This window comes from Podarcis bocagei, assembly GCF_964188305.1.
Source record: "Podarcis bocagei genome assembly, contig: HAP1_SCAFFOLD_184, whole genome shotgun sequence".
In the NCBI taxonomy this organism is placed as follows: domain Eukaryota; kingdom Metazoa; phylum Chordata; class Lepidosauria; order Squamata; family Lacertidae; genus Podarcis; species Podarcis bocagei.
The window spans coordinates 1-25354 of NW_027670264.1; the positions used below are offsets into that span (position 1 = coordinate 1).

The following is a 25354-nucleotide window of genomic DNA, read 5'->3' on the forward strand; positions in this document are numbered from 1 at the left end:
GAAGCTGGAAACTTCACACAGCCTACAGGCCTCAAAGCTCTGGGAAAGTTGAACGTATGAATAGGACTTTGAAAAACCAGCTGTCAAAACTAACCCAAGAAACGAACTAAAATTGGGTTAGCATGTTGCCTCTCGCATTGCTTCGCGTTCGAAGTATTCCCGCTAAGCATATTCATCTGAGTCCTTTTGAATTAATGTTTGCTAGGCCCCTGCCTTATGTGCAAATGATATCTCCACATTCAACTCATGATATGCATATTGAAAACTATTTGCAGTCTCTCTCGCGTGTGTTTTCTTCTCTCAACAGGTGGCAATTTGCCAGGACGCCTTGCTCCTTGGTTGAGCCCCTCCATTCGTTTTTACCGGGTGATGAGGTCTGGATACGTGATTGGGCCCAGACGCCGCTCCAGCCCTGTTGGAAAGGACCACACATCGTCTTACTTTCTACTCCCACGGCTGTTAAAGTCTCCGGCATAGCTCCTTGGATACATCATACCCGTGTAAAGAAGGCCTTCTCGGATTGGACTGTTACACCGCATCAACAAGAGCCGCTTCGACTCACCATTTCCAGACGTGCTCCAGACTGCACTCCAGCTCCTGCAACCAGCGTGGATTGAAAGGGGACATTTTCTTTCCTTTCCTTTTGCATAACTGAACTTTATTGAAGGTACCTGGGCCTGGTTTGCTTTACGCCACCCCTGCAGAGGGGGGTGTCTAGTGGGTCTTTTCTTTCAGCGTAATTACACCCCAGCCCGCTCTCTGGCACTTACCTAAGCCCCTCCCCGTGCATAAAATGGCTCAGATACGACTGTTGGTACCCGTGCTGGTATTTTTGTTGCCTTTGACCTTAGAAATGCCAATACCACTCACACTGACCAGACAACTGCTTCAATCGTGGGGGGCCCACCACACAAATAATAAGTGGGTTCAGGTTGCCGAGATGGTTGCGTTCTCTGCGAATTGGACCAATTGTGCCGTCTGCACCCTGGCCCCTGTAGATGCTCTGGGAGGAATGCCACTCCTCCCTGTGCCTTGGAATGAGTCCTTGGTCACAACTCCACTTGTTGCCTTCCAGCCTCTGGGCAACCATTCTTCTTTATGGAATCATTCTGTCCCTTTCCTGGTTCACCGGATCACTGGCTGCCTTTGTGTCAACAAATCGAATGACGCCAGTGACGCTCAGACCTATGTGGGCACTTCCCACTGTGATCGTACCTTCCCAGCCCCAACAAACATGCCTGAGTCCGAGACAGGAACTTTTTCTGGTTCCAATTTGACTGCATGCCTGGCCCGCTTGCTAACAGGCACCATATCTGCCCATGGTCAGGACGTTTACTGGGTGTGTGGCAGGAAGGCCTATCAAGGGCATCCTGATCAAATTTGCAGATGACACCAAACTGGGAGGGGTGGCTAACACCCCAGAGGACAGGATCACACTTCAAAACGACCTTGACAAATTAGAGAACTGGGCCAAAACAAACAAAATGAATTTTAACAGGGAGAAATGTAAAGTATTGCACTTGGGCAAAAGAAATGAGAAGCACAAATACAAGATGGGTGACACCTGGCTTGAGAGCAGTACATGTGAAAAGGATCTAGGAGTCTTGGTTGACCACAAACTTGACATGAGCCAACAGTGTGACGCGGCAGCTAAAAAAGCCAATGCAATTCTGGGCTGCATCAATAGGAGTATAGCATCTAGATCAAGGGAAGTAATAGTGCCACTGTATTCTGCTCTGGTCAGACCACACCTGGAGTACTGTGTCCAGTTCTGGGCACCACAATTCAAGAAGGACACTGACAAACTGGAACGTGTCCAGAGGAGGGCAACCAAAATGGTCAAAGGCCTGGAAACGATGCCTTATGAGGAACGGCTAAGGGAGCTGGGCGTGTTTAGCCTGAAGAAGAGGAGGTTAAGGGGTGATATGATAGCCATGTTCAAATATATAAAAGGATGTCACATAGAGGAGGGAGAAAGGTTGTTTTCTGCTGCTCCAGAGAAGCGGACACGGAGCAATGGATCCAAACTACAAGAAAGAAGATTCCACCTAAACATTAGGAAGAACTTCCTGACAGTAAGAGCTGTTTGACAGTGGAATTTGCTGCCAAGGAGTGTGGTGGAGTCTCCTTCTTTGGAGGTCTTTAAGCAGAGGCTTGACAACCATATGTCAGGAGTGCTCTGATGGTGTTTCCTGCTTGGCAGGGGGTTGGACTCGATGGCCCTTGTGGTCTCTTCCAACTCTTCTATGATTCTATGCCCTCCCAAGAGGATGGTACGGGGTCTGTTTTCCAGCCTACTTAATACCCCCCCATGTGGATTCCTGACCAGATTGCCTCTGCACTCCCTAGAAGGAGGCGTTTCGACTGACCTGGCAACAATTGCAGGTGGGAGTTCCCAGAATTGGGGCAAAAATCAGTGGCCTCCAGAAAGGATACTGGCCCATTATTCTCCAGCCTCATGGAATCGGGGAGAGAAAATCTCTGGGGCAAGGGGGCTGATCTAGAACTTGAACCGCGTAATCAGACTCCAGGCAGTGGTAGAGATTGTTGCTAACACAACAGCCACGGCCCTTAGGTTAATTGCCACGCAATTGGATGAGACACGCGTTTCTCTCAGTCCGCTTAGCGTTGGACTTTCTCCTGGCGCAATATGGCGGCTTTTGTGCAGCGTTAAATCTCACGGGTGGGGCCTGTTGCTTTAACATCTCTGATCATGGTGAAGCCATTCGCAATTTGGCAGCAGGACTTGAAACAGTGGCCCATATTCCTACCGAAACCTGGGAGGGATGGGACATGTCATGGCTTGACTGGTTGCCAAACCTAGGATGGGTAAAAGGCCTGTTTTTGCTGCTGCTTGGCCCACTGTTCATCTTGCTAATTTTTTGCTTTTCTGTACCTTGCCTGCTGCAATGCTTGCATACAATGACACGCAATATGATTTCACGCATGCTTCGCCCCCAGATTATAGCTCTGACCCGAGTATATCAGCCTGTGCCTTCCTGGGACGAGCCTTGGAGGCTGCCCAAAATTGAGAGGTGTGGAATGAAGGGGTAGTTAGGGTTACCCCAGAAAGCCCTAAAAACTGTTTGTGAATTCCCCCCCCCCCCAGCCAGGCCTCGGCGTACGCATTTTAAAACTGCATTTTCCTCTAAGACAAAAAGCATGAGCTAAGCAGTCCTCTCTGTAACAAAAACGCTGTAACAAACCTACAGCTGAGAACAGTAAAGCCTTTCGCTTCCCAGATCCAAGATAACCTTGTCCTGGTACATTGACTTGCAACATACTTCCGGGAACAGAGTCAGAGAACGAAAAGCAACATTTCTATGTAAGAATCTGTGAAGGGGGAGAGGGAAGGAGGGGCTTTGGAGAACAGGATAAAAACCTGATGTAAAATACTTTTTGCTGCGGCCTGTCTTTTGTGAACTGAATCACACAGGTGCCTCTGCCCCCCCCCCCATGGCAGAATAAAACACTCTTTCTCTGGATTAACCCCTTGGTGTCGTTTGGCTCCTTTTGTCTCTGCTCGGGTGCAACAATTTTTCCTACCCATGGATTAAAAAGGCTACATACCAAGGAGAGCCTAATCCCATCCCCAAACTTGCCAAGGGGCCAGACATGCAAAGGAAGTTCTGTTTTACTTTGGGTGGTGGGACTTCAGAAGTGTTTGCCTATGCTAATCTAACACCTGGGTCTTGCCCTGACATGTCTGCTTATGCTGATGTTGTACCAAGGACTTGTCTGGACATGTTTGCCAAGGTTAACCCCTCCCCTTTGAACTGTATTCTGGGATATGGTGGGAAAGTTTTAAAAAGTCGCCACCCCATCCTCGGGGTTCCAAATTCCTCTTTGACCCTGTTGCGCAATAAACTTTGGTCTACAGCTATTTGCTCCGGTTGGTGGCTGGACTCCTCCTTTATTCTGGCTCTGCCCGACCGGTTGGGGGACTGAGCAGCCTCCCACCTAGATTCTTCCGTAACAGTATGTTGTTTGTTACTATGGTGTGTATTTTTGCTTGGATGAACCCCCCAACTCACAAACAAGCCCTGACACAACCAGCATGTTTTTCTCCTCTGAAACACAGCTAAACTTTTATCTCTTCGTACATAAGAACATAATAGCCTGTTCAGGAGTCTCTGGCGAGGTGCTGTGGCAGCTTTTTGCAGGAAGGAGTTCAACAGGAGTAGCCCATCTTTCCTGGCGGGCCATTTCTGCATGTTTTGGCCTTGCTAGCAAAGCCACATCATGCAAGAGTTGGTTGCTGAGAGCCCTTGAAGCCTCCTCTGACCACAAGGGTCTTACGGTTACCTACAAGGCTTTCCTGCCTCAGCCACAGTTAAAGTCCTCCCGTTGCCACAGGCTCCTTTCCAGAAGGGCCAAACTCAAGCTCAAGCCACCTATTTCCCTTACCCCTGAAGAAGAAGAAGAAGAAGAAGAAGAAGAAGAAGAAGAAGAAGAAGAAGAAGAAGAGGGGGAGGAAGAGGAGGAGTTTGGATTTGATATCCTGCTTTATCACTACCAGAAGGAGTCTCAAAGTGGCTAACAATCTCCTTTCCCTTCCTCCCCCACCAGAAACCCTCTGTGAGGTGAGTGGGGCTGAGAGACTTCAGAGAAGGGTGACTGGCCCAAGGTCACCCAGCAGCTGCATGTGGAGGAGCGGAGACATGAACCCGGTTCCCCAGATTACGAGTCCACTGCTCTTAACCACTACACCACACAGGCCACTGCACTGCTGCCAACGAAAGGGCAGGGAGGCTTGAGAGGGAGGAGACGCCCTGAAGTGGAGCCTGGGCACGCAGCTCACCGGAGGAAGACAGCAGAAAAAGCCAAATTCAGCAGTGGAAGAAGAAAATTTCAGAATATAAATGCAGACATATAAACATTTATTACAAAAAAAGTATCATGACTTTAGAAGACAAAAGAGTAAGAATGGGAGTCGCTATCCGAGACGCAGAAAGACCAGCCGCCTCCGCCGCCCTCACTTCCGCTTTGATGCTGTGCCAATGACACAGTCATTGACCTGCAAGGCAAGACCGGGCAGATTTGGGGGGCCAGAAACTGGTCCCCACAGCTGCTGCTGCCGCCACCTCCTCCATCCAGCTGCGGTCAGGATGCCCCTTCCGCAGAGGAGATTCTGCAAGCAGCCCAGAGAAAGGGACACCCCGCCCCCCCCCCCCAGCCGGATGCTGCAGCCACTTACCTTTCTGGCAAAGCGAAGGGAATTGAGGGACTCGGCAAAGTTCTCCTCCGAGGGCGAGATGTTAACAAACATCAGCCTGGGGGGAAAGGCCAGAGGAGAGGGTGAGGAGAAACAGAGGCTGCCTCAAGGGGGGTGCATGGCCCCCCTGTCAGAGACCTCTGGGTTGAAAGGGGTCATCTAGCCCAACCCCCTGCGTTCCTGGCAGGACAGCGCAGACCAGGCCTCAAAGGGGAGGGGGAGCCATCAACTCCCTCCTTGCCGACTCACATCTTGGAATTGCCGCCTAAGGAGTTCTGGAGGAGGTAGGTCAGCTTGCTGTTCCGGTAGGGCACATGGGCCTCCTGCAAGGGGGCAAAGGAAGCGGACAAGGATGGGTGCAGGAGGGGGAAATGTGTGGGGACCCTCCTCCCCACTTAGGGCAGGCCGGTTCCGCCAGCATCATGAGGCTGTCCCATTCCCGATTGAATTGTAGAGTTGGAAGGAATCACAGCTCTAGAGCCCCCGATAGGTGGGCACCCCACACGTGAGACAGTGCTGGACGCCACATCCTCACCCTCGCAGAAGACCAGCGCACTGCGGGAGGCGGGCTGTGGGGCTGCAAAGGGCTGCCCCATGGCTGGCCAGGACTCCCCCCCCCGGAGGCACACGCGACCCCCCTCTCCCGCCTACCTTGTTGCTGAGGGCGGTGATGACCAGGCCCAGGTTGGAGAGGCTGCTGTTGATGGCCTGGGTCTCCTTGAGGCGGTCGCCGGTGGAGAGGGACCTGTCCAGGCGCTCACTGCCAGCCAGGTCCACCAAGCTCAGCACGGCTGCGGGGGGGGGGGGACAAAGGAGGGGTGAGGGTGGAGGGAGAAGGGGGGGGTGCTGGGGACCAGGGACCCACAGAGGGCCTGGCCTAGAAGAGGAGGGAGAGCAAGGGAGCGCCTCTGGGCCAGGGCAGGGACAGAGGCCTCCGGCGAAGGGGGTCGTGGGGCCGGCCACACTCACAGGAGGTGTGCAGCTCCCGGTTGGGGTTGTGGCCCTCGATGCGCAGCTGGAAGAGGCTGTGGCTGCGGGAAGAGCGCTCGTTGAGATTCGTCTTGGCCACTGAGCGGTTGGCTTTGGCTCTCTGGAGCAGCTTCAGGACCTGAAGGGGCAAGCGGGGGGCAGGAGGCGGAGAATGGCGGTCGGAAGGGACCCCAGAGATCCTCTGGCCCTAGCCAGCCCCAGGCAAACAGCGTGAAGAGGCTAGCCGGGCACATTCCCCCCCCCCGGCTATTGGCTACTTGCGACCAGACTGAGATGCCCGGGCGCCCGATGGCGTTGGACATCACCGCCTGGAGGGGAAGCCTGGGAATCCTCGGAGCAAGACTCTTTCCACACACGAGGACCTCGTCCTATAGAATTCTATCCGTTACACAATCAGAATGAGTATCAGGAACCAAAACGGTTTCTCTCAGCAGCCTGAGCAGGAGCAGTGAACAATGGCAGCTCCTTGTTCTCACCTGACTTCACTCCCCCGCTGCCCCCACTGCCCCACGCTCAGCTGCAAAGAATATTCTTATATTCTGAATGTACAGTTAAGAAAGAGAAGTTGGAATAGGCCAAGATATGTGGACTGCCCCAATCCCAGCTCAAGGTGGTCATCTGAACTGGCCAGATGTTTAACTGAGAATCAGTCAGTCAGTCAGGCCATCATTTGAAAAATAAGACTTTAGAACGCCTGGCCCCAAAATGGCAACGAGACATCCCATTTGGGTGAGTTTAAGCTTGGTTTAAGGAGCCGCTTGGTGCCTAGCCTCTACACTGGAGTTTCTACCATTGCCTGCAAATAGAAAGGGAAGCATGGGGGGGGGGGAGTTCTTCCTCTGGGAACTCTAGGGCAGGCAGAAGCCCCATAAGGAGCCGAGGGGCCAAGACCCAGGTGATCTGAGCTCTCCAGACAGGCAGGATGGCTCAGGCCTTCATGCAGAAGCCTCTCAGAGAACGGCACAGTCGGAGGGGAGCCCCCAGGGTCATCTAGCCCAACCCCAGATTCCTCCCTCTGCTCCTCCCCTCAGAGGCTTTGGATGCAGACACACTCTGGCTGCCTTGTCCCCAGACCAAGGCCCTAAAACGGGTCACAATGGGGCTGGTTCTCTGGCTTCTGCCTCTCCTCCACCCCTTGCAAGCAGGCTGGTGGCCGGACACAGTGCAGAGAGCGGGAGAAGAGTAGTGTTGGAAGGGGACCCCCAAGGGTCATCTACCCGACCCCCTGCACCGCTGGAACCCCCCAGGAAAATCCCAGACAGACAGCTGCCCCCCCCCCACCGCGGTACCTCTTGCTCCGAAGCAACGGGGACGTAGCAGAGGTTGGGAACGTGCAGCTCCTCCGTGCATTGGCTCACTCGCCGGATCTCCAGCTCAGAGCCCTGCTCAGGGCGCAACACCAGCAGGTCCCGCAGAGACTCATTGTAGATCTCCAGGAAGTTGGCAGTGAAATGGTACTGGGAGGAGACAGGCAGAGGGGCAGGATCAGACCAGGGAAGGCGGCTGGGGTGGCGCGTGCCCAGCCAGCACATCGCTCCCAGCTCAGACTCGGGGACCAACTGGCATGGCTATTCCAAGAGGAGGCTTCCAAAGGTGAGGCCCAGGAGTTCAGACAGGCCAGCCCTCGGGTGTTCAGGGGATCTTGTGAGGCTGAACGGAAGGCCCTGCAGAAAAACACTGGCGGTCTCACCATCCTGTGGGGTGGGTGAGGGTGAAGGAGGCAGCCCTCTCTCACCAGCGCCCTCTCTGGGAGCTCCCAAGCCCAGTGCGAAACCCCCCTGGCAATTGCAGCATGGCGAGTGAATGCAGCGGGGGTCTCCACCCCCTTTGGACACCTGCATCCGCTTTCCCTCTCTGCCCCCACCTTCCAGCCTTTGGCCTCCATCTCCCGGGCTTTCCTGAAGATCTGCTGCACTGCGCGGGGGATCATGCCGGCCGTGGAAGGGTCCTGGCAGTCGGGGCCCTCCATGGTGTACGTCTTGCCGCTCCCCGTCTGCCCGTAGGCAAAGATGCAGACGTGGTAGCCGTCCAAGGCCGACTGCGGGGAGGAAGGGAAGCCGTCAGGCTGGCGTCCACCAGACCCCACCTGCCCCCGGAGGGGGAGAGCCGCCCTATGTGGAATTTCCAGACCATCCTTCAGCCACGACTCACAGGACAAACCAGCCAAATCAGCCAGGGAATCATCCTCACGATCATCATCATCATACAGTGGCACCTTGGTTGTCGAACCGAGTCCGTTCAAAAACTAAGGCTGCCAAAGAATGTTGGGGAGTTGGAACACTTACTTCCAGGTTTTCAGCGTTCAGGGGCCAAAGTGTACGAGTACCAAGGTGTTTGAGGGCCAAGATACGACTGTACCATGCTCAACATAATAACAAACTAGAAGAACTGGGCCGCTTCCCCCCTTAATGTATTTATTCTATATATTTATTTGATTGATTTATGTGCTCTTCAGGGTGGTTGACAGAATAATATGCTTTTCCTTACCTGCACAAGCAGAGAGATCTCCTCAAAGACCTCCTCCTGGGAGCTGGACGGAGGGAAGACCTGGTCAAAGTTGAACTCATAGACAATGTCCTCTTTTCGCTCCCGACCAACGTGGGACTGGCAGAGAATCAAAGAATTGCAGAGTTGGAAGACCCACGAGGCTCATCTAGTCCACCCCCAAGCAAGACTTGAACCCACAACTCTGAGATTATGAGCCTCTACCGACTAAGTGGTGACAGGGGCCGCGTTCCCCCTTGGCCAGCTCTCCCGGGGCCACAATGCTCTCTCTCGCACACACACACATATCCTCCAGCTGGCATTGGGTCTGTTGGCCTTGGGCCGGCCATCAACATTTGGGTTTCTCCTGCTCCTGCAAAGGTCATTGCAGGAACAACACTGGCTTATTTGAAGAAGAAGAAGAGTTTGGATTTGATATCCCGCTTTATCATTACCCAAAGGAGTCTCAAAGTGGCTAACGTTCTCCTTTCCCTTCCTCCCCCACAACAAACACTCTATGAGGTGAGTGGGGCTGAGAGACTTCAAGAAGTGCGACTGGCCCAAGGTCACCCAGCAGCTGCATGTGGAGGAGCGGAGATGTGAACCCGGTTCCCCAGATTACGAGGCCACCGCTCTTAAGCACTACCCCACACTGGCTCTCGGCAGGCTTTGCAGCAGGTGGAGACTTCCTGACGTCCCCTGGCAACTGTGACAGCCCAAGATGCCACCAAGACTTCGACAACCGCCTTGTCCCCCCACCCCCAGACTGACCTCCTCCGCCTTGGATAAGACCAGGCTCTTGCTGTTGTCTGGCGGGAAGCGGAGGTGGCTCACCCCCTGTTTCTGGGCCTCCTTCTCGCTGCTCAGCAGGGGGCGCACGCGGCAGAAGACACGGATGTTGCCCTGGAGGGAGCGGGGAGTCGTCAGCACCCAGCCCCACAAAGGGTCCCCCAGTGCCAGCCCCCCACCACCACCGGCCCACCTTCAGCTCCTGGACGGCGTTGTGCAGGGAGCGCCGCTCCATCTCCGACTCGTGCTGCTTCTGCTCCAGCTGGGCCTTGTGTGCTGCCAGCGCCTCATTCTCCTGCGCCCGCCGGGCCAGGCTCTCCTGCGCCAGGCGCAGTTCCGCCTGCGTCAGAGAAACCCCAGGGCCAGTGAGGGACGGGCCACCTCAAACCCAGAGCCGCCCACCCGCCCTCTCAGCCAGGCAACAATTCAGGGAGGAGGCGGCAAATGCAGGCTTCCTCAGCTGGGAAAGGAAAAGCACCAGCAGGAACAGACACAGCAGAGGTTAGCACTTCCCCCAGACAGATATCTAGGGCCCTCTTGCGATGGATAGAAAAGGGACTTGTGTGAGAAACAGGGTGTGAGGCTGAGGAGAAGGGAAGCGCTTCCAGCGAGAGCCGAGAGGGATACACTTCTCTGTATGGGGGGGATTGAAGATTAAGATATAATTATGATAGAGGGCTAGACACATAAAATTTTGTGTTTTATTGCGATTATTACTATTACTGTTGTGATTTTTATTTATTTTCTTGCTTTTTCTCCTTATCTTCCCACCTTTTATTGCTTTTTTCTGTATTTCTTATTATCTTTTATTAAAAAATTCTTGTTTTCCAAGAGTGTTTGCAACATCTTTCTCTCATCTTATTATCTTTTTTAAAACTAGTTTGGTTTGTATTATATGTTGAAAATATTTAATAATTTTTTTAAAAAAACATTTTTTAAGGTATCTAGCTCTCTTTTCTGGGGCTGAGGACCCTTAACTGTGATCTTGAGTCTGGCATTGTGGAATCAGAAGGGTACCTACGGGACATCTAGTCCAACCCGCTGGAATGCAGGCGTCACAAGCGGATGTTGGCTAGTCCCAAGGATTCCTCGCCTCACCTTGGGATTCCAATCACCATTCAAGGGCGGGTGGAAGGGTCCCCAGCCCCCCCCCTCACCTCTCTGGCCTCCAGCTGGGCAGCCAAATCCTCCTTGGCCTCCCTGGCTTTGCGGCCAGCGGTTTCCAGCTCCTGGATCGTCTGGCTCTGGCTCTTGACGGTCTCCTCCAGCTGCTGCTCCTGCTTCACCAGCTGCTCCACCCTCTGCCGGCTCTCTGTGGCCTGCGCTTGGCAGGTCTGCAGCTCCAAGGCCAGGGCACTGCCAAGAGAGGGTAGGGCAGAGGTCAGGTCCTGCTGCAGGAGGAGCAGACGGAGCCCGCCATGCCCTTCTCAGGCTGCTGCTCGCTCACCTGTTCTGCCCCTCCAGCTGCTGGTTGCGGGCCGTCACCTGCTTCAGCTCCCCCTCCAGCTGGCTCAGCTGATGCCTCAGGGCCTCATTCTCCCCGGCCAGCCCCTGGGCCTTCTCCTTGTAGGTCCCCCCTTTGGCCCGCAAGTCGCTCACTTGCCCCTTCAAGTCCCAGGGGGCCCGCTTCTTCTCACCCCCGCCAGCAGCGGCAGGAGCAGCGGCTGCCAAGGGGAGAGGGAGAGAGAGAGGACAGTGTGAGGGTCCCGGTGGCGGCTCAAGGATGGCACGGGGGGGGGGGCACCTCCCTCCCTTCTCTAGGCCTTACCTGGCTTAGGGGCTGCCGCAGCCACCGTCCGACGGGATCCTGCTGGGAAACAAGGAACGAGACATGAAGCAGTGAAAGGATTCCCAAGGGGACCCTGTCTCCCCTCCGTTGCTTCATGAAACATCTCCAAACAATAGTAATACTTCAAAACATAAAATCAGCAAGGAACTCAAGACAGATTAAAGCAACATATGTGGGGGTTCCCTTCCACGGATTGCGCCTAAAGTCAAAATCACGTATAGCTGAAATATGCTGGATTTAATGGTGGGCAGGATTGCCAGAGCATTTTCCCCAGCCCCTCTCCAAACTTTTTATATTGTTTCCTACACTGAATGCACACAAGTTAAAGGGGCACCAGATGCAGGATTACGGGGAACCCACATTCTACACATCTGAATCAGCTTGAAAAAACTAAAATGGCTTCAGCAGGTGCCAAAAAGAGTCCAGCAAAGATAGCTGCCTGGTGTTGTAAGAACATAACTGGATCAGGCCCAAGGGGGCCTGTCTAGCCCAGCATCCTGTTCTCAGTGGCCAAACAGTTTCCTGTGGGAAACCAGAGAGCAGGATTCAAGTCCAAGAGCCCTCTCCCCCTTTGTGGCTTCCAGCAACAGGTATCCAGAAGAATTTCTGCCTCCAGCCATAGAAGCAGAGCACAGACATCACGGCTAGTAGCCACTGATTGCCCTCTCGGATGTGCATCTGTTTAATCCTCTTGTAAAGCCATCCAAGTTAGTAGCTATCACTACCTCCTGTGGGAGGAAGTTCCATAGGTTAGCTATGCAATGCCATTGTTTTTTATACAGAGGTGGCTTGGTTCTCAAACTTCATCCGTTCCTGGAGTCCAAGACTCCAGAAACCATTCGCAAACCAAGGGACGGCTTCCGACTGGCTGCAGGAGCATCCTGCACTCATTCGGAAGCTGTGTCGGATGTTCAGCTTCTAAAAAACGTTCGCAAACTGGAAAGCTTACTTCCAAGTTTCCAGCGTTCAGGAGCCAATTTGTTCAACAACTAAGCCGTTTGAGAAGCAAGGTACCACTGTAATGGAAATCAATACAACAATATTTATAATATTTTTGAAAAATAACACGATGGGTGCTGCTCCTCTAAATGATCAATTCCTTACAGGTACGATATGGCACCCTTAACAGGGACGCTTCTGCAGCCCGCTGCCTACCTGTGGTGGACGGCCCTGCCACACCCGCAGTCCCCCGGGTCCGAGTGCTCGAGCGGCGGCGCCCCCCTGCCAAGAAAGCGGTGTTACAGCAAAGTCCAGAAGGGCTCCCCAGGTTCTGCCCCGCCCCCCCCCCGACCTGAGCTTACCGGCCTGGCGGTGGCCTCGGAGCGCAGGGGCCGCTGGCGGAGGCTTCGGAACGGAGGGGGCTGCTGTCACAGGTCCTCCCTGCTTGGTAGGCTCCAGGGGAGCCCGAGCCCGTTTCTGGAAGGAAGGAAAGGGCAGCCGCTTGTTATTCTCCAGGGCCAGGCTGGATGCCCCCTCACCGGTCCTATTCCACGTCCCTCTCTGCTGGAAATGGCAACGCCCCATTCGCACCCCCCCCCCATGCTGCAGAAGGGAGGGGCTTGGGAACTCACCCGGTCCACCTTGGGGGGCTCATTCTCATCGCTGGCCGGGCGCTTGAGGTGCAGCGCAGACACAGGGAGCCGGGAGGGGCCTTTCGGCAGCAGGAAACTTTTCCCCTCAGAGTTCATCTTCTGCTCCCGGAGTGGCAACTGAGGAAGGCCGCTGAGTTCATTTAATGAAGCATCTCAGAAGCAGGGTGGAGGGGGGGGGGAGTCGAAGGCCGAGGCAGGCAAGAGAGAGGCGCCCCCCCGGCCCCCGAAAGGGACTCACGGGAGGTGGACCATCCATCAGCTCCAGGCAAGGCCTTCGGGGAGAAGCCAGTGGGAGGCCAGTAAGGAAATGAAGCCCAGCCTGCAAGGTCAAAGGAGGCCCGGCTAGTCCAAATGGCCCCCAGCACCGAGATAGGCTGCCTCTGGGCCGGGAGGCAGCAACCCTTTCCCGCAGGGGGCCGGTCCGCTGTCCCGCAGGCCCTGGGGGGGCCGGACTACACGGGGAGGGGGGGGAAGAGAGCGAATTCCTCTGCCCCGCAAAGAAGCCAGAGATGCCTTTTCAAGGAAAGGACACCTTCTGCGCATGTCCAAGGGCGCTGATTGCCGGGCCCTCCGCGGGCCGGAGGGAGAAGGCGACGGGGGCCGGATCCGCCCGCGGGCCTCAGGCCGCCTCCCCCCGATCTGCTGGGGCTTGGCTGGTCCCCCCTCCCTCCCGCCCGAGGAAGGGGCCCCTCTGCCCTCTGCCCGCGCCCCGAGGCCTCACCGGCGCCCCTCCGGCTCCTCCGCCTCGCCCTCCGTCTCCCTCTCCGACCCAAACGCCGTCGATTTAAACAGACAGCTCCCGTCCTCCTCCGCGGCGCCGCCCGGCAGCCAATGGCCAGGCGGCGAGAGGAGGAGACCAATCCGCGCTGCCCGTCGCGCGGGCCGGACCCGCCCTCTTCGTCTTACGCCCACGGCTCCGCCCCCAAGTCCCTCCTTGGCGCACGGCCCGAGCGGAGGACGCACTGCGCACGCGCGCCGCGAGCCCGCCTCCGCCGGAAGGAGCGTCGGCGGGAGGGCGAGCGTGAGTGCGCGCGCGCGCGTGCCGCAGGCGGCCCCGCCCCTCCCTGGCAACGGCCGCGGCGCGCAGGGAGCGGGCGGGGGGGCGGGCGGGGGCGGGGCCTGCGCCGGAGGGGCGGGGCCAGGGAGATCTAGGGGGAGAGAGATCAATGTCTAGGGAGATCAATAAACAAACGGGAGGGGCCCCCCGGGGGAGGCCGGCGGAGCGCGCCTTGGCCACCGGGGCAGCAGCTTCCCCCGTTGAACACCCGCCTGCCCCTCTGCGCAGGTGGGGCGGGGCCTGGAGGGGGGGACCCCGAGTGACCCTGGCCCCTTTCCCCTCCCCCCCATGAAGGGGGATCGGGGGGGGGCCTGAGGCAGGGGGGGGCACACAGGGACGCTGCAGCGGGGCGATCCCCTTGGAGGGGGGCCGGGGGGTCCTGGCATTGGGGGGACCCCCGGGCGCTGCCACGGTCTTTCCCCCGCTGCCCCCCCCAGCCCGGCGGGGGCGTGGCGGGCCCGGGTGGGGGCGCTGGGGGGGGGCTGGGCCGCCCGGCCCTCGGCATCCCCCCTGGCGGCCCCCCGCTCCGGCTGCTGCGTCACTGGCGCTCGGCGGGAGGCTGGAGCCGCCGAGGGTCCCGCTCCGCCGCCCCTGAGACCCCCCGCCCCCCCGCGGCGAGAGGGACCCCCAGAGCGGAGCCGGCAAGGGGGCGCCCCCCGCCCCTCCCCCGCCTCGGCCCGCCTGACCCGGACCAGCGCCCGCCTGACCTCGGGGCCCTGGAAGCGGCCGGCGGCCGGCAGCGGAGGGGCGCCCCCCTCGCCCGGCTGGCCCCGCTTCTGGGAGGGCCAGGATGTCCTGGCGCGCTGGACCTCTACCTGGGCACCATCAAGAAGGTCAGTGGCTGCCCCTCCCCTCGGGGGGGGGGGCAGGGGGGTCCGCCCCCGTCCCCCCCCGGCTGGGGGTCTCTGCTCACCCCCTCCGCCCCCCCCCGCAGGTGGACCCCCTCCGGCAGGTGTGCCTGGTGCAGTTTGTTTTTTTTTTTTTTAAATATTTTTATTGGGTTTTCACATTTTATATAAACACAAACAACACACCAAAACAAACATAAAAAACAACGAACAAGAATAGTTCCCGAAAATCTTATTTTCTAACCCTAGTCCTTGACTTCCCCCCGCCCCCTCCCCTGCATCCCTATTCCCAAACTTATGTCAGCAAGTTGGCATTTCTTCCATCTTAATATTAGTCCTTTTATAAAAAACAAAAATAAATTTTCCCTAAGTTGGACCCCAATTCTCTTCCCTCGATTTCTCATTTTTTCTTACATAATTATTTTCTTAATACTAAACCCCCTGGTCTTGAGTGTTGTTTAAATTTGATACTTCCCTCCCTCCCCTCCCCGCTTTGCGTCCTTTCCCGAGACATGTCCAAATTAACAGTTTTTAGCCTGGATTCCGGATATCCGAGGCTCTCAATTCTCTTTTAGTCCCTCTCCGCCGGTTTTGTTGGTAGTCCTTTTTGTCTGTCATCGAGTCTCGAAAGATTTCCTTAACAATCAATCCAATCAGTCCATAGTCTCTTCCCATATTTAAAGACAACTGCTGAGGAATTTCCACAAGGCCTAAGTCTTGCTGATAGTCAAAATCAAAGTCTATGTGGAGGCCCCAATTGTACTTCTTTATTTCGAGCTCCTGAATTCCATAAAGTCCCAGGGCCTCCACTTTCATCTTCTGTATCTTTCGTAGGCTTAGAGTGGATTTAATCCGATAGTCTCCTTGCTTGTGTTCTCCAGATGTCAGCTTCTGGTTAGTACTTTCCCAGATGACTTGTTCTCTTTCTTGTTTTGTCTTCTCCTCTTCTTTGTTTATTGTTTCAAATTCAGCTGTGGGTTCTTTCTCACTCAGGCCCTCATTACTTTCAGCAGAACTACTTGTTTCCAAATCCAAGGTCGTCAATTGTTTACTCATAGCTGTAGTCTGCTCCTGTAGGGTTCCCACCAGTGAGAACATTCTTTCGATTTCTCTCAGTATCTTTCCACCCACAGCCATTGTAATTCCACAGAATTCCCCCTAGAGGGAATCTGGTTACTGAGTAACCTTTTCTCCAACAATCCTCTGTCCTATTATTGTTTCTTTGTTTCTCAAAATTTTAGTTCAATTGTAACTCCTTTTAATCCGGAGAGGTCTTAAACAGCAATTTTTTTCACTATTAATAGTCCATTTGACAGCTTTTGACAGCTGTCAAATTCTGCTCCTCTATACAGGCTCCAAAGCAGGTCGCTCCCGGGCCCGGGAGGGAGGGTTGTTTACCACAAAACAAAGACTCTTCCAACACTCCACTCTCCTGCTCAAATTTACCTTTCTAAATCTTGGAAGTTACTGTCTTTTTAAAACTCACCCTTTACAGGGTAGGCACTCCAGCTTAGTTCTTATTTCGTTGCTCTGGATCGTCTGCAAGGGGGGGGGTGGGGACTTCCTTTTAGCACACCCCCCGGTCGTCTCAAATTCAAAAGGTAAAAGTTTTAAAGTTCAGTTCCAAATTACTCACGGGTTCTTTTTTCAGTCCGAATTTCAAGGAAGGAAGTCAGCGCTCTCCAGTTATGGCTCGCGGCTTCGCTCAGCGGCGGTAGCGGTCGACTCTCAGTGCCACGCCGTCCCCTGTATCCCCTCCGTAGCCTTTAAAAAGGCTCATTGCGAATCAGGGGGGGCGCTTAAGGCACCCGCCGAGTCTTCAGTCCGCAGGCTTCCGCGCCTGCGGTTTTTAAGGGTCCCCGTGTCGCCGGCACGGCAAAGACCCATCCACCGCTGAGCCGATTCCCTCCGGAGCTCGGAGGGAATCCGCCATTTCCCGATCGCGCCAACCCGGAAGTTGTGCCTGGTGCAGTTTGAGGACGACTCCCAGTTCCTCGTGCTCTGGAAGGACATCAACCCAGGTCAGTGGGCAGTGAAGCCCCCCACCCCCACCACCCCCACTTTGGGGTCCCCCCCCCAGTCTCCGCCCCCTGCAGGCCTGGCTGCTCCCCACCCCCCCACCCCCCGCCTTGTTCTGTAGGGATGACCCCAGTGCAGAGTTCACCTGTGGAACTCCCTCCCACTGCCGAGATATCAGTGGTTCTGAAGGGCCGGTTCCTGGAAGCCGCTTTTTTTGGGGGGGGCATTCCCTGGCTCCCCAGGGTGAGGCGGGGGGGCTGGATCAGAGGATCCCATCCAGAAGACACTTCTTATCTCCCGATGGAGCCTCCACCTCCAGAGGCAGTCTATCTTGCTCCTGAGGCTCTTGGGGCAGGAACCCAGCTGCCCTGGGGGGGGGACTGGCCCCTCACGCCCCCCCCTGCCTTTTCTCCTAGCGGCTGTGCCTGGGGAGGAGCAGTCCTGCTGCGTGTGCCACTCGGAGGCCGTGAGCCCAGACAACCGGCTGGTGCGGTGTGAGAAATGCAGCCACGGTGAGTCCGCCAAAGGAGCCCCACAAGCTGCCCCTGGTTCCCCGTTCTCCCCCCCACTGCCCCACTGATGACCCTCCTTCCTCTCCCCCCCCCCGCAGCCTACCACCAGGAATGCCACCTGCCCCGGGTGCAGAGCGATGGGGCCTGGACGTGCCGGCAGTGTGTCTTTGCTGTGGCCACCAAGGTAAGTGTGGTCTCCTCTGCCCCCCCCCGAGGTCCTCTGTCCCAGCCCCGCGCACTGACTCTGCCCCACGGCTTTCCTCCTTCTGCAGCGGGGCGGCGCCCTCAAGAAGGGGCCCTACGCCAAGGCCATGCTGGGCATGAAACTGGTCCTGCCCTACCAGCTGAAGACCCTGGAGTGGGACGCTGAGCACCTCGCCAACCGCCAGCAGTGCTACTGCTACTGCGGGGGCCCCGGAGAGTGAGTCTGCCCCCCCCGGAAGAGGGGGGCTTGTGGGGAGGAGGGAGGGCGCCTCTGGAACCGGAGGGGGGCGCTCAGCTGACCGGCCCCCTCTCTCCCTCTGCCTCAGGTGGAACCTGAAGATGCTGCAGTGCCGCGGCTGCGCCCAGTGGTTCCACGAGGCCTGCACCCAGTGCCTCAGCAAGCCGCTGCTCTACGGGGACAGGTGAGGGGCAGCCCTGGGTGGGGGGGGGAGGGTGGGGGTCAGAGGGCGAGGGCATCTTGTGACTGACCCCCCACACACCCGGCTCCACCCGGCAGGTTCTACGTCTTTGAGTGCTGCGTCTGCACGGGAGGCCCAGAGAGCGTCCGGCGTCTCCCCCTGAGATGGTGAGGGGGCGCTTTGGGGCGGCAGGGGGGCATGAGCACAAGAAAGCAATGCAGCGGCCTGGCCCCAGACTCGGTCACGGGATCGGGGCCCCCGTTGGGCAGGACGTCCCTGCATCTTGGGGGGCTGGACTGGATGACCCTCGGGGTACCTGCCAACTGTGATTCCATATAAAAGCAGCTTAAAGAGAGCCAAAGGAAGGTGGGTCCTTAAAAAAACAACAACCCCACATCTGGAGTGTATCCGGATCCACTTGGGCCCTTTAATTAACAGCTTCCTGCTTCTCACTTGATTTCCTAATACTCCGCTTGGGATAATTGGGACACTTAGAATAAGTCGGTCAGAATTCAGCAGCTGATCTGGAAAGCGAAGAGAGAGCAGAAGGGGGAAGGAGGTTTTGGCGCCAGAGCGAAGGAAGCCGCCACCTCAAGGGCCAGGAGGCACCGGGCGGGAGTGGGGGGCCGGGAGGGTGGGGGGCTGCGCTGGCTGCGCTGAGGGATTCCCGCCTGCCCCCCCCCGCAGGGTGGACGTGTCACGGCTAAAACGGCCGCTGTTTCTTTAATGCGAATAAAGCTGGGTCAGCATGACTCAGCGGTCTGAACCAAGTTGTATATATAAGTGAGAAATGTTAGTTTGGGCTGTGGCTGGTGTTTGGGTTGGTTGGTGCTGGTGTGTATAGTTATTCAGTCATGTTTTGCACAAAGACTTTTAAGAATAAAACTCTGCAAGGATATTCCCGTGGACTCTTTTTGTGACGACAAGGAGTCTGAGAAGATAAAGGGAGGTCAGAACCCTTTCCTTCTTTTTTTTGCTTTCTACAAACACTGACAGGTTATGGGCCCAGTGTTTCTGAGCATGTGCAGAGTGCAAAACGACTAACAGCATTTCAGCAAAGAGCTGGTGAGTCCTGGTGGTGTACGGAGACAGTGGCTGTGCGTTGGAGCAGTTGGTGGCAAGCTGTAACTGTCTGCAGCGACGCTGGAGCGGCTAGGATCTGAGGATCAGGAAAGCACTCAGCGTCAGCTACTGGAACAGTTTGAACTGCTAGAGGACCACAGCAGGCGACTCACAGAGCGGCTACACCAGTTGCAGAGCCAGGCGGGACTTGAGGGTCAACAGAGGCAGCAGCTAGAAGCCGGTGAGTGCCAGCCAGGACCATCCAGTTGGACTCTAAAGAGAGAGTCAGGAGAGATTGCTGGAGGCCCCACAGAAGGGGCTCAGCAAGCACCAGCAGAGATGGCAGATTTCCAGTCTTCCCAAGTTGTAAATATTGGGGGAGGCATCCCTTTTGAACTTCTCTCAGAAAGCAACTGGCTGAGTTGGTCAATTAAAATGCAGCAGTTGTTAAGGAGAGATGGACTATGGGACTGTGTTGAAACTGAGGTTTTGAGAACTGACTCTGCTGAGAAAAAACGGCTGGATGAAAGGGCCCGTGCCCAAATTATGCTGTGTTTGAGAAACTCTCAGTTATTGCATGTAGCAAATGCCAGCACAGCATTTGAGTGCTGGAATTTATTAAGGGCAATGCATGTCAGAGAAACTGCCGGAACTATCATTTCTCTGACCAGAAGGCTGTTCAGGACTGTTATGAAGGAAGGTGAGAGTTTGGCAACTCATCTTCAAATGCTGAAATCTCTGTTTCTTCAACTACAGCAGAGAGGTAAGCGTTATGATGAGACTGACCAAACCTACATTATCCTTTCAAGTTTGCCTGAAAGCTGGTTGCCTGTGATTAACAGCATGGAGAGTATGCGTCCCCGAGATCTGACCCTTGAGTATGTGGTTGGCAGATTGACCGAAGAAGCAGAAAGAAGGTCAGATAGGCAGGCTGAACTCCAAGAGCGGAGGAGTTACAGCCGAGGGGGCCAGCAGCAGAATCTGCCAATGGAGCAACGCCAAGGTTTGGACTTGGCCATGGCGGTGAGGAGATGCTATAGATGCAACCAACCCGGGCATCTCCAACGTCAATGCAGGGCAAGACTTCCAGGAGACGACATGGAGCAGAGACAGCAATCGACGCAGAAACGTAAGCAGAAGGGGTTCTCTTCAGGGAAGAAGAACACGCGTTCTACTCAGTTTGTGTCTGCATTTTCTAGGGAGGAGAGAAAGATACCTCGAGGAACATGGTTGCTGGACTCTGGCAGCAGCAGGATTATCTGCAATAGTCAGGAGGACTTTAAGACCCTGGAGAAGCCAGCTGATGGAAAAGACTCAATTTATCTTGCTGATGGTCGTAGAAGCAAGATTGATGGCCAGGGAACATGTTTCCTGCAGTGCTTGAACACTACTCTACCAGAGACTCTGTTTATCAGCAGTTTGGACTATTGTTTACTGTCTGTAAGCTGTTTGATTAATGCAGGGTATAGTGTTAAGTTCACGCAGGATGGCTGTCTGATAAAGAATGGAACTCAGGTATGTGGCCATGCAAAGTTGGAAAATGGGTTATATGTAATGCAGGACAAGCCTGTTAAAGCAGCCCAGGTGGTTCAGGATAATTCGCCAGTTCATAAGGGGTGTGTACATCAACTGCACAGAAAACTGGGTCACGCCAATTTCCGTGTGCTTTCAGAGATGCAAAAGGTGTGCAAGAACCTAAAAGTAAATAGCTGTAACTGTTTTCTAGATTGCAATGTATGTAAAATGGCCAAATCTAAGAGGAAGCCTGTGGCTTCTAAAAGCGACAGAGTATCTAAAGAGGTTTTAGAACTTGTCCATTGTGACGTGATAGGCCCTTTTCCACAGAAGACTGAAGGGGGCGCCAGATATGTTTTTCTGGTAATAGATGACAAATCACGTTTTAGTTGGCTGTTTTTGTTAAAGCAGAAATCTGAGTGTTTCCCCACATTCAGAGAATGGGTTGCCCAAGCTGAAAAGCTCTTCGCTCGGCCTGTTGTGCAGCTGCAAACAGATAGGGGCGGAGAATTTCTGAACAAACAATTTGGGACATGGTTGCGACGTAAGGGGATCACTCACCGTTTGACTAACCCTTATAGCCCTGCTGAAAATGGTCTGTGTGAAAGATGTGGGGCTGTGATACAGTCAGTAAAGGACTGCCTGCTAGTGGATGCAGGATTGGGCCACAACCATAGGCTGTGGGGCGAGGCTTTTCTGACCGCGAACTTTTTGATTAATAGAACCTGGTCTAGCTCTATAAAAGATATTCCATATTGTGTGTTGTTTGGGAAAGAACCAGAGTGGACAATGCTCCATAATTGGGGTTCTTGGGCACATGTAAATATCCCCAAAGCTCAGCGCCAGAAAGGGGGCGCTAGAGCACAGAAACTGCGGTTTGTGGGATATCAGTCCTATGGCAAAGGGTGGCGTTTCAATTTACGCCCAGGACGCGTGGTTCTGTCACGAAGCGCAGACTTCGCTGACCAGGACAGATGGACTGCGATCCATGCCAACCCTGACTGCCTACTGCCCCTGCAAGTAAGAGAAGAGGCTTCTTCTCAGCCATTGGCAACACAGGAGCAGAATGAGGAGGAGGCACAGATTTCCCCAAAAGATGTGGCAATAGATAATACTTCTCTAGAGGAAGAGGAAGAAGAGCCAGAGATAAGGGGGGAAGAAGAAGTAGTTGTACCTAAGCGCTCCCAGCGTTCAAACAAGGGTGTACCTCCTCAGCGTTTGACCCTAGGAGGAGTGAGAGTATGCAATGTGAGTTGTGTGGAACCACAAAGTTATAATGAAGTCTTAGACTTACCCCCTGGGGAACGTGCTTTGTGGGAACAAGCTATGAAAGAAGAAATGGACTCTTTTAAACGTAACAAAGTGTTTGAGGTCATAATGCCGCCACCTGGTGGCAGAGTGGTCACATGCAAGTGGGTTTACAAAAGGAAAACCCTTGCATCTGGGGAACCACGTTTTCGAGCCAGATTAGTAGCCAGAGGGTTCACTCAGATTAAAGGGGAGAGTTATGATGAAGTGTTTTCTCCCACGGTAAAGAGTGAAACTTTTCGTTTAATGCTTTCCATTGCTGCTGTAAGACAACTAGCAGTGCACCATTTTGATGTTGATGCTGCATATCTGCATGCAAATTTAGACCATGAAGTGTTAATGAGACAACCCCCTGGGTTTGAAGAGGAGAATGGTGCAGTCTGGCGTTTGAGAAAGGCTGTTTATGGTCTCAAACAAAGTGGAAGGTGTTGGAACCAGTGTTTAAATGAAGCCCTTGTAAAACTTGGTTTTAAAAGGAGTGTGGCTGATCCATGCCTGTACACCAAGGGGACAGGCAACAAATATCTAATGCTCTTAGTCTTTGTTGATGATTTGCTTGTGGCAGGGAGTTCCACAGATGAGATCCAGAAGCTCACAAGTCAACTAGAAAAGAGGTTTAAGCTTAAAGCCTTGGGGCCTGTAAGCAATTACTTGGGAGTAGAAGTAAGGCAGGAAGCTGATGGAAGCTTCCTATTGAGTCAGAAAGAGAAAATTCTTCATTTAATAGAGCAGTTTGGCATGGAAAACTGTAAGCCAGTTCAGACTCCCATGACACCAGATTTCCCAAAGACACTGTGTGATGATGAATTTGATCAGCCTGAATTGTATCACTCAAAAATAGGATCACTGTTGTATTTAAGCCAGTGGTCAAGGCCAGACATTGCATGTGCTACAAATGTTCTGAGCCAACGTGTATCTAAACCCAGTACTGCCGATTGGTGTGCTTTGAAAAGGCTTATCAGATATCTAAAGGGGACATTAAATGCATGTTTAAAGATATCTAGTACACAAGATGAAAAACTAGAAGTATTTGTTGATGCGGACTGGGGAAGCTGTGTAGCTACTAGAAAATCTACAAGTGGAATGGTTATGATGTTTGCCAATTCCATAATTGGATGGAGGTCAAAGAAACAAGGATTTGTTGCGACCTCATCCTGTGAGGCAGAATATGGGAGCCTGTCGCTAGCATGCAAAGAAATCATGTGGTTTATACAGATACTAAAAGATCTAGATTGTAAAGTAGATTTGCCTATCCAAGTGTATGAAGATAGCCAATCGTGCATTGCATTAGCGGGCTCGGAAATAATGAAATCCGCATCAAAACATATTGCTATCCGTCATGCGAATGTGAGAGATTGTGTACAGAATGGGGTAATCAAACTGGAGTACTGTCAATCACAAGATAATATTGCTGATTTGTTTACCAAGCCTTTGCCAGCAACATGCCATAATGAATTGATGACAAAACTGGGTTTATGTATATAATGTATTGTTTCTGTTGGGGTTTTTCGCATTTAAGAAACAGAAGGGGTGTCACGGCTAAAACGGCCGCTGTTTCTTTAATGCGAATAAAGCTGGGTCAGCATGACTCAGCGGTCTGAACCAAGTTGTATATATAAGTGAGAAATGTTAGTTTGGGCTGTGGCTGGTGTTTGGGTTGGTTGGTGCTGGTGTGTATAGTTATTCAGTCATGTTTTGCACAAAGACTTTTAAGAATAAAACTCTGCAAGGATATTCCCGTGGACTCTTTTTGTGCCGACAAGGAGTCTGAGAAGATAAAGGGAGGTCAGAACCCTTTCCTTCTTTTTTTTGCTTTCTACAAACACTGACAGGACGTAGCCCACCTGGTCCTCTACCACCTCAGCATCTGCTGCAAGAAGAAGTACTTTGACTTTGAGCGCGAGATCCTGCCCTTCGCCAGCGAGAACTGGGACAGCCTCCTGCTGGGCGAGGTGAGAGGCCGGTGGGTGGGGGGAGGGATCCTGGGGGCAGGAGGAGAAGAGGGGGGGGGCGAGACTCCGAATCTCAGGGTTGTGGGTTCGAGTCCCAGGCGGGGCAAAACATTCTTGAATTGCAGGGGATGGGACCCGATAAAAGTCTAGGATCCCTTTAGTGTTGGGGATTGGCCGTGTGTTTTAAAATTCATCTTGTTTGTTTTTGCCCAGTTCTCTAATCTGTCAAGGTCGTTTTGAAGTGTGATCCTGTCCTCTGGGGTGTTAGCCACCCCTCCCAGTTTGGTGTCATCTGCAAATTTGATCAGGATGCCCTTGAGTCCATCATCCAAGTCGTCGATAAAGATGTTGAATAAGACCGGGCCCAAGACAGAACCCTGTGGCACCCCACTAGTCACTCTTCTCCAGGATGAAGAGGAACCATTGATGAGCACCCTTTGGGTTCGGTCAGTCAGCCAGTTACAAATCCACTGAGTGGTAGCATAGTCAAGACCGCATTTTACCAGCTTCTTTACAAGATCATGGGGCACCTTGTCAAATGCCTTGCTGAAATCAAGGTAGGCTACATCCACTGCATTCCCTTCATCTACCAGGCTTGTAATTCTGTCAAAAAACGAGATCAGGTTAGTCTAACATGACTTATTTTTCAGAAATCCATGCTGACTATTGGTGATCACAGCATTCCTTTCTAGGTGCGCACAGACTGTTTGCTTAATGATCTGCTCCAGAATCTTCCCTGGTATTGATGTCAGACTGACTGGGCGATAATTATTTGGGTCCTCTCTTTTCCCCTTTTTGAAAATAGGGACAACATTTGCCCTCCTCCAGTCTGCCGGGACTTCGCCTGTTCTCCAGGAATTCTCAAAGATGACTGCCAGTGGTTCTGAGATCACATCTGCCAGTTCTTTTAATACTCTTGGATGCAGTTCATCTGACCCTGGAGACTTGAATACATCTCGTTTCTCTCTGATCGGGGACAGAGGGTGGCGCTTGGGGGGGAATTGTCATCGCGTCACTCCTTGGTGTGTGGAGTGCCTCAGGGTGCGATTCTCTCCCCGATGCTTTTTAACATCTTTATGCGCCCCCTCGCCCAGCTTGTCCGGAGTTTTGGGCTGGGCTGCCATCAGTATGCTGATGACACCCAACTCTATCTGTCAGGGCTGCCACTCAGTCCCAGCTCACATAGGACCACGTTAGCCAGCGTTCCGGTTAAAAGAGTCTTTATTGGATTACAGGTTCCATTTCCAAACTGCAATGTGCAGCCCTACTTCTTCTAGGTCAGACCGGCGAAGACCCGTCTGAGTCTCCGCCTCTAGCACACCAGCTTAATACCCTAGCCTTGCTCCACCTCCTGCGCCTTTCCTTCCGTCTCTGGGTCCTTCTGCCCCCCGGGGTCTCTTCTTTCCTACTCTCTTCTGACGCGGATCCCCCTGACCCTTCCGCCTCCTTGCGGCGGGCTTTGGGACCTGGCTCACTCTCTGGGCTGCTTACTGCGCCAGCTTCCGCTACATTTGAACTTGGCGCGCGCGCCCAACTCTCTACCTTCCTCTTGATCGTTTCGTCGCTCCCCGAGGTGGGCGTGACTACTCCTGACTCATG

General features: G+C 54.1%; 2 protein-coding genes across 2 annotated transcripts; one reads left to right on the forward strand and one right to left on the reverse strand.

Moving 5' to 3' along the window:
* Window positions 1-4941: 4941 nt before the first annotated feature.
* Window positions 4942-13142, reverse strand: LOC308579558 (carboxy-terminal kinesin 2-like). The gene is made up of 17 exons (XM_081214120.1): window positions 13098-13142; window positions 12839-12976; window positions 12569-12683; window positions 12423-12488; window positions 11247-11288; window positions 10926-11142; window positions 10636-10834; window positions 9672-9818; window positions 9461-9592; window positions 8693-8809; window positions 8070-8243; window positions 7495-7662; window positions 6185-6323; window positions 5867-6006; window positions 5465-5538; window positions 5198-5273; window positions 4942-5017 (listed from the first exon to the last, which is right to left on the reverse strand). The coding sequence occupies exons 1-17, from the start codon at window positions 13113-13115 to the stop codon at window positions 4976-4978; spliced, it is 2004 nt and encodes a 667-aa protein (XP_081070246.1). The 5' UTR covers window positions 13116-13142; the 3' UTR covers window positions 4942-4975.
* A 548-nt stretch (window positions 13143-13690) lies between these two features.
* LOC308579557 (PHD finger protein 1-like) lies at window positions 13691-18120 on the forward strand (the record flags this gene model as incomplete). Its single annotated transcript, XM_081214119.1, has 9 exons — window positions 13691-13880; window positions 14640-14749; window positions 14851-14882; window positions 16679-16785; window positions 17200-17295; window positions 17394-17479; window positions 17568-17716; window positions 17826-17921; window positions 18017-18120. The coding sequence occupies 9 exons, from the start codon at window positions 13691-13693 to the stop codon at window positions 18087-18089; spliced, it is 939 nt and encodes a 312-aa protein (XP_081070245.1). The 3' UTR covers window positions 18090-18120.
* Window positions 18121-25354: the final 7234 nt, after the last annotated feature.

Coding starts and splice junctions, on each gene's coding strand:
- LOC308579558 (XM_081214120.1), bottom strand. Junction 8,244..8,692: donor AGATCTCTCTGCTTGTGCAG/GTAAGGAAAAGC, acceptor TCCTCCCCGCAG/TCGGCCTTGGACGGCTACCA. Junction 5,274..5,464: donor TTAGGCGGCAATTCCAAGAT/GTGAGTCGGCAA, acceptor CTTTCCCCCCAG/GCTGATGTTTGTTAACATCT.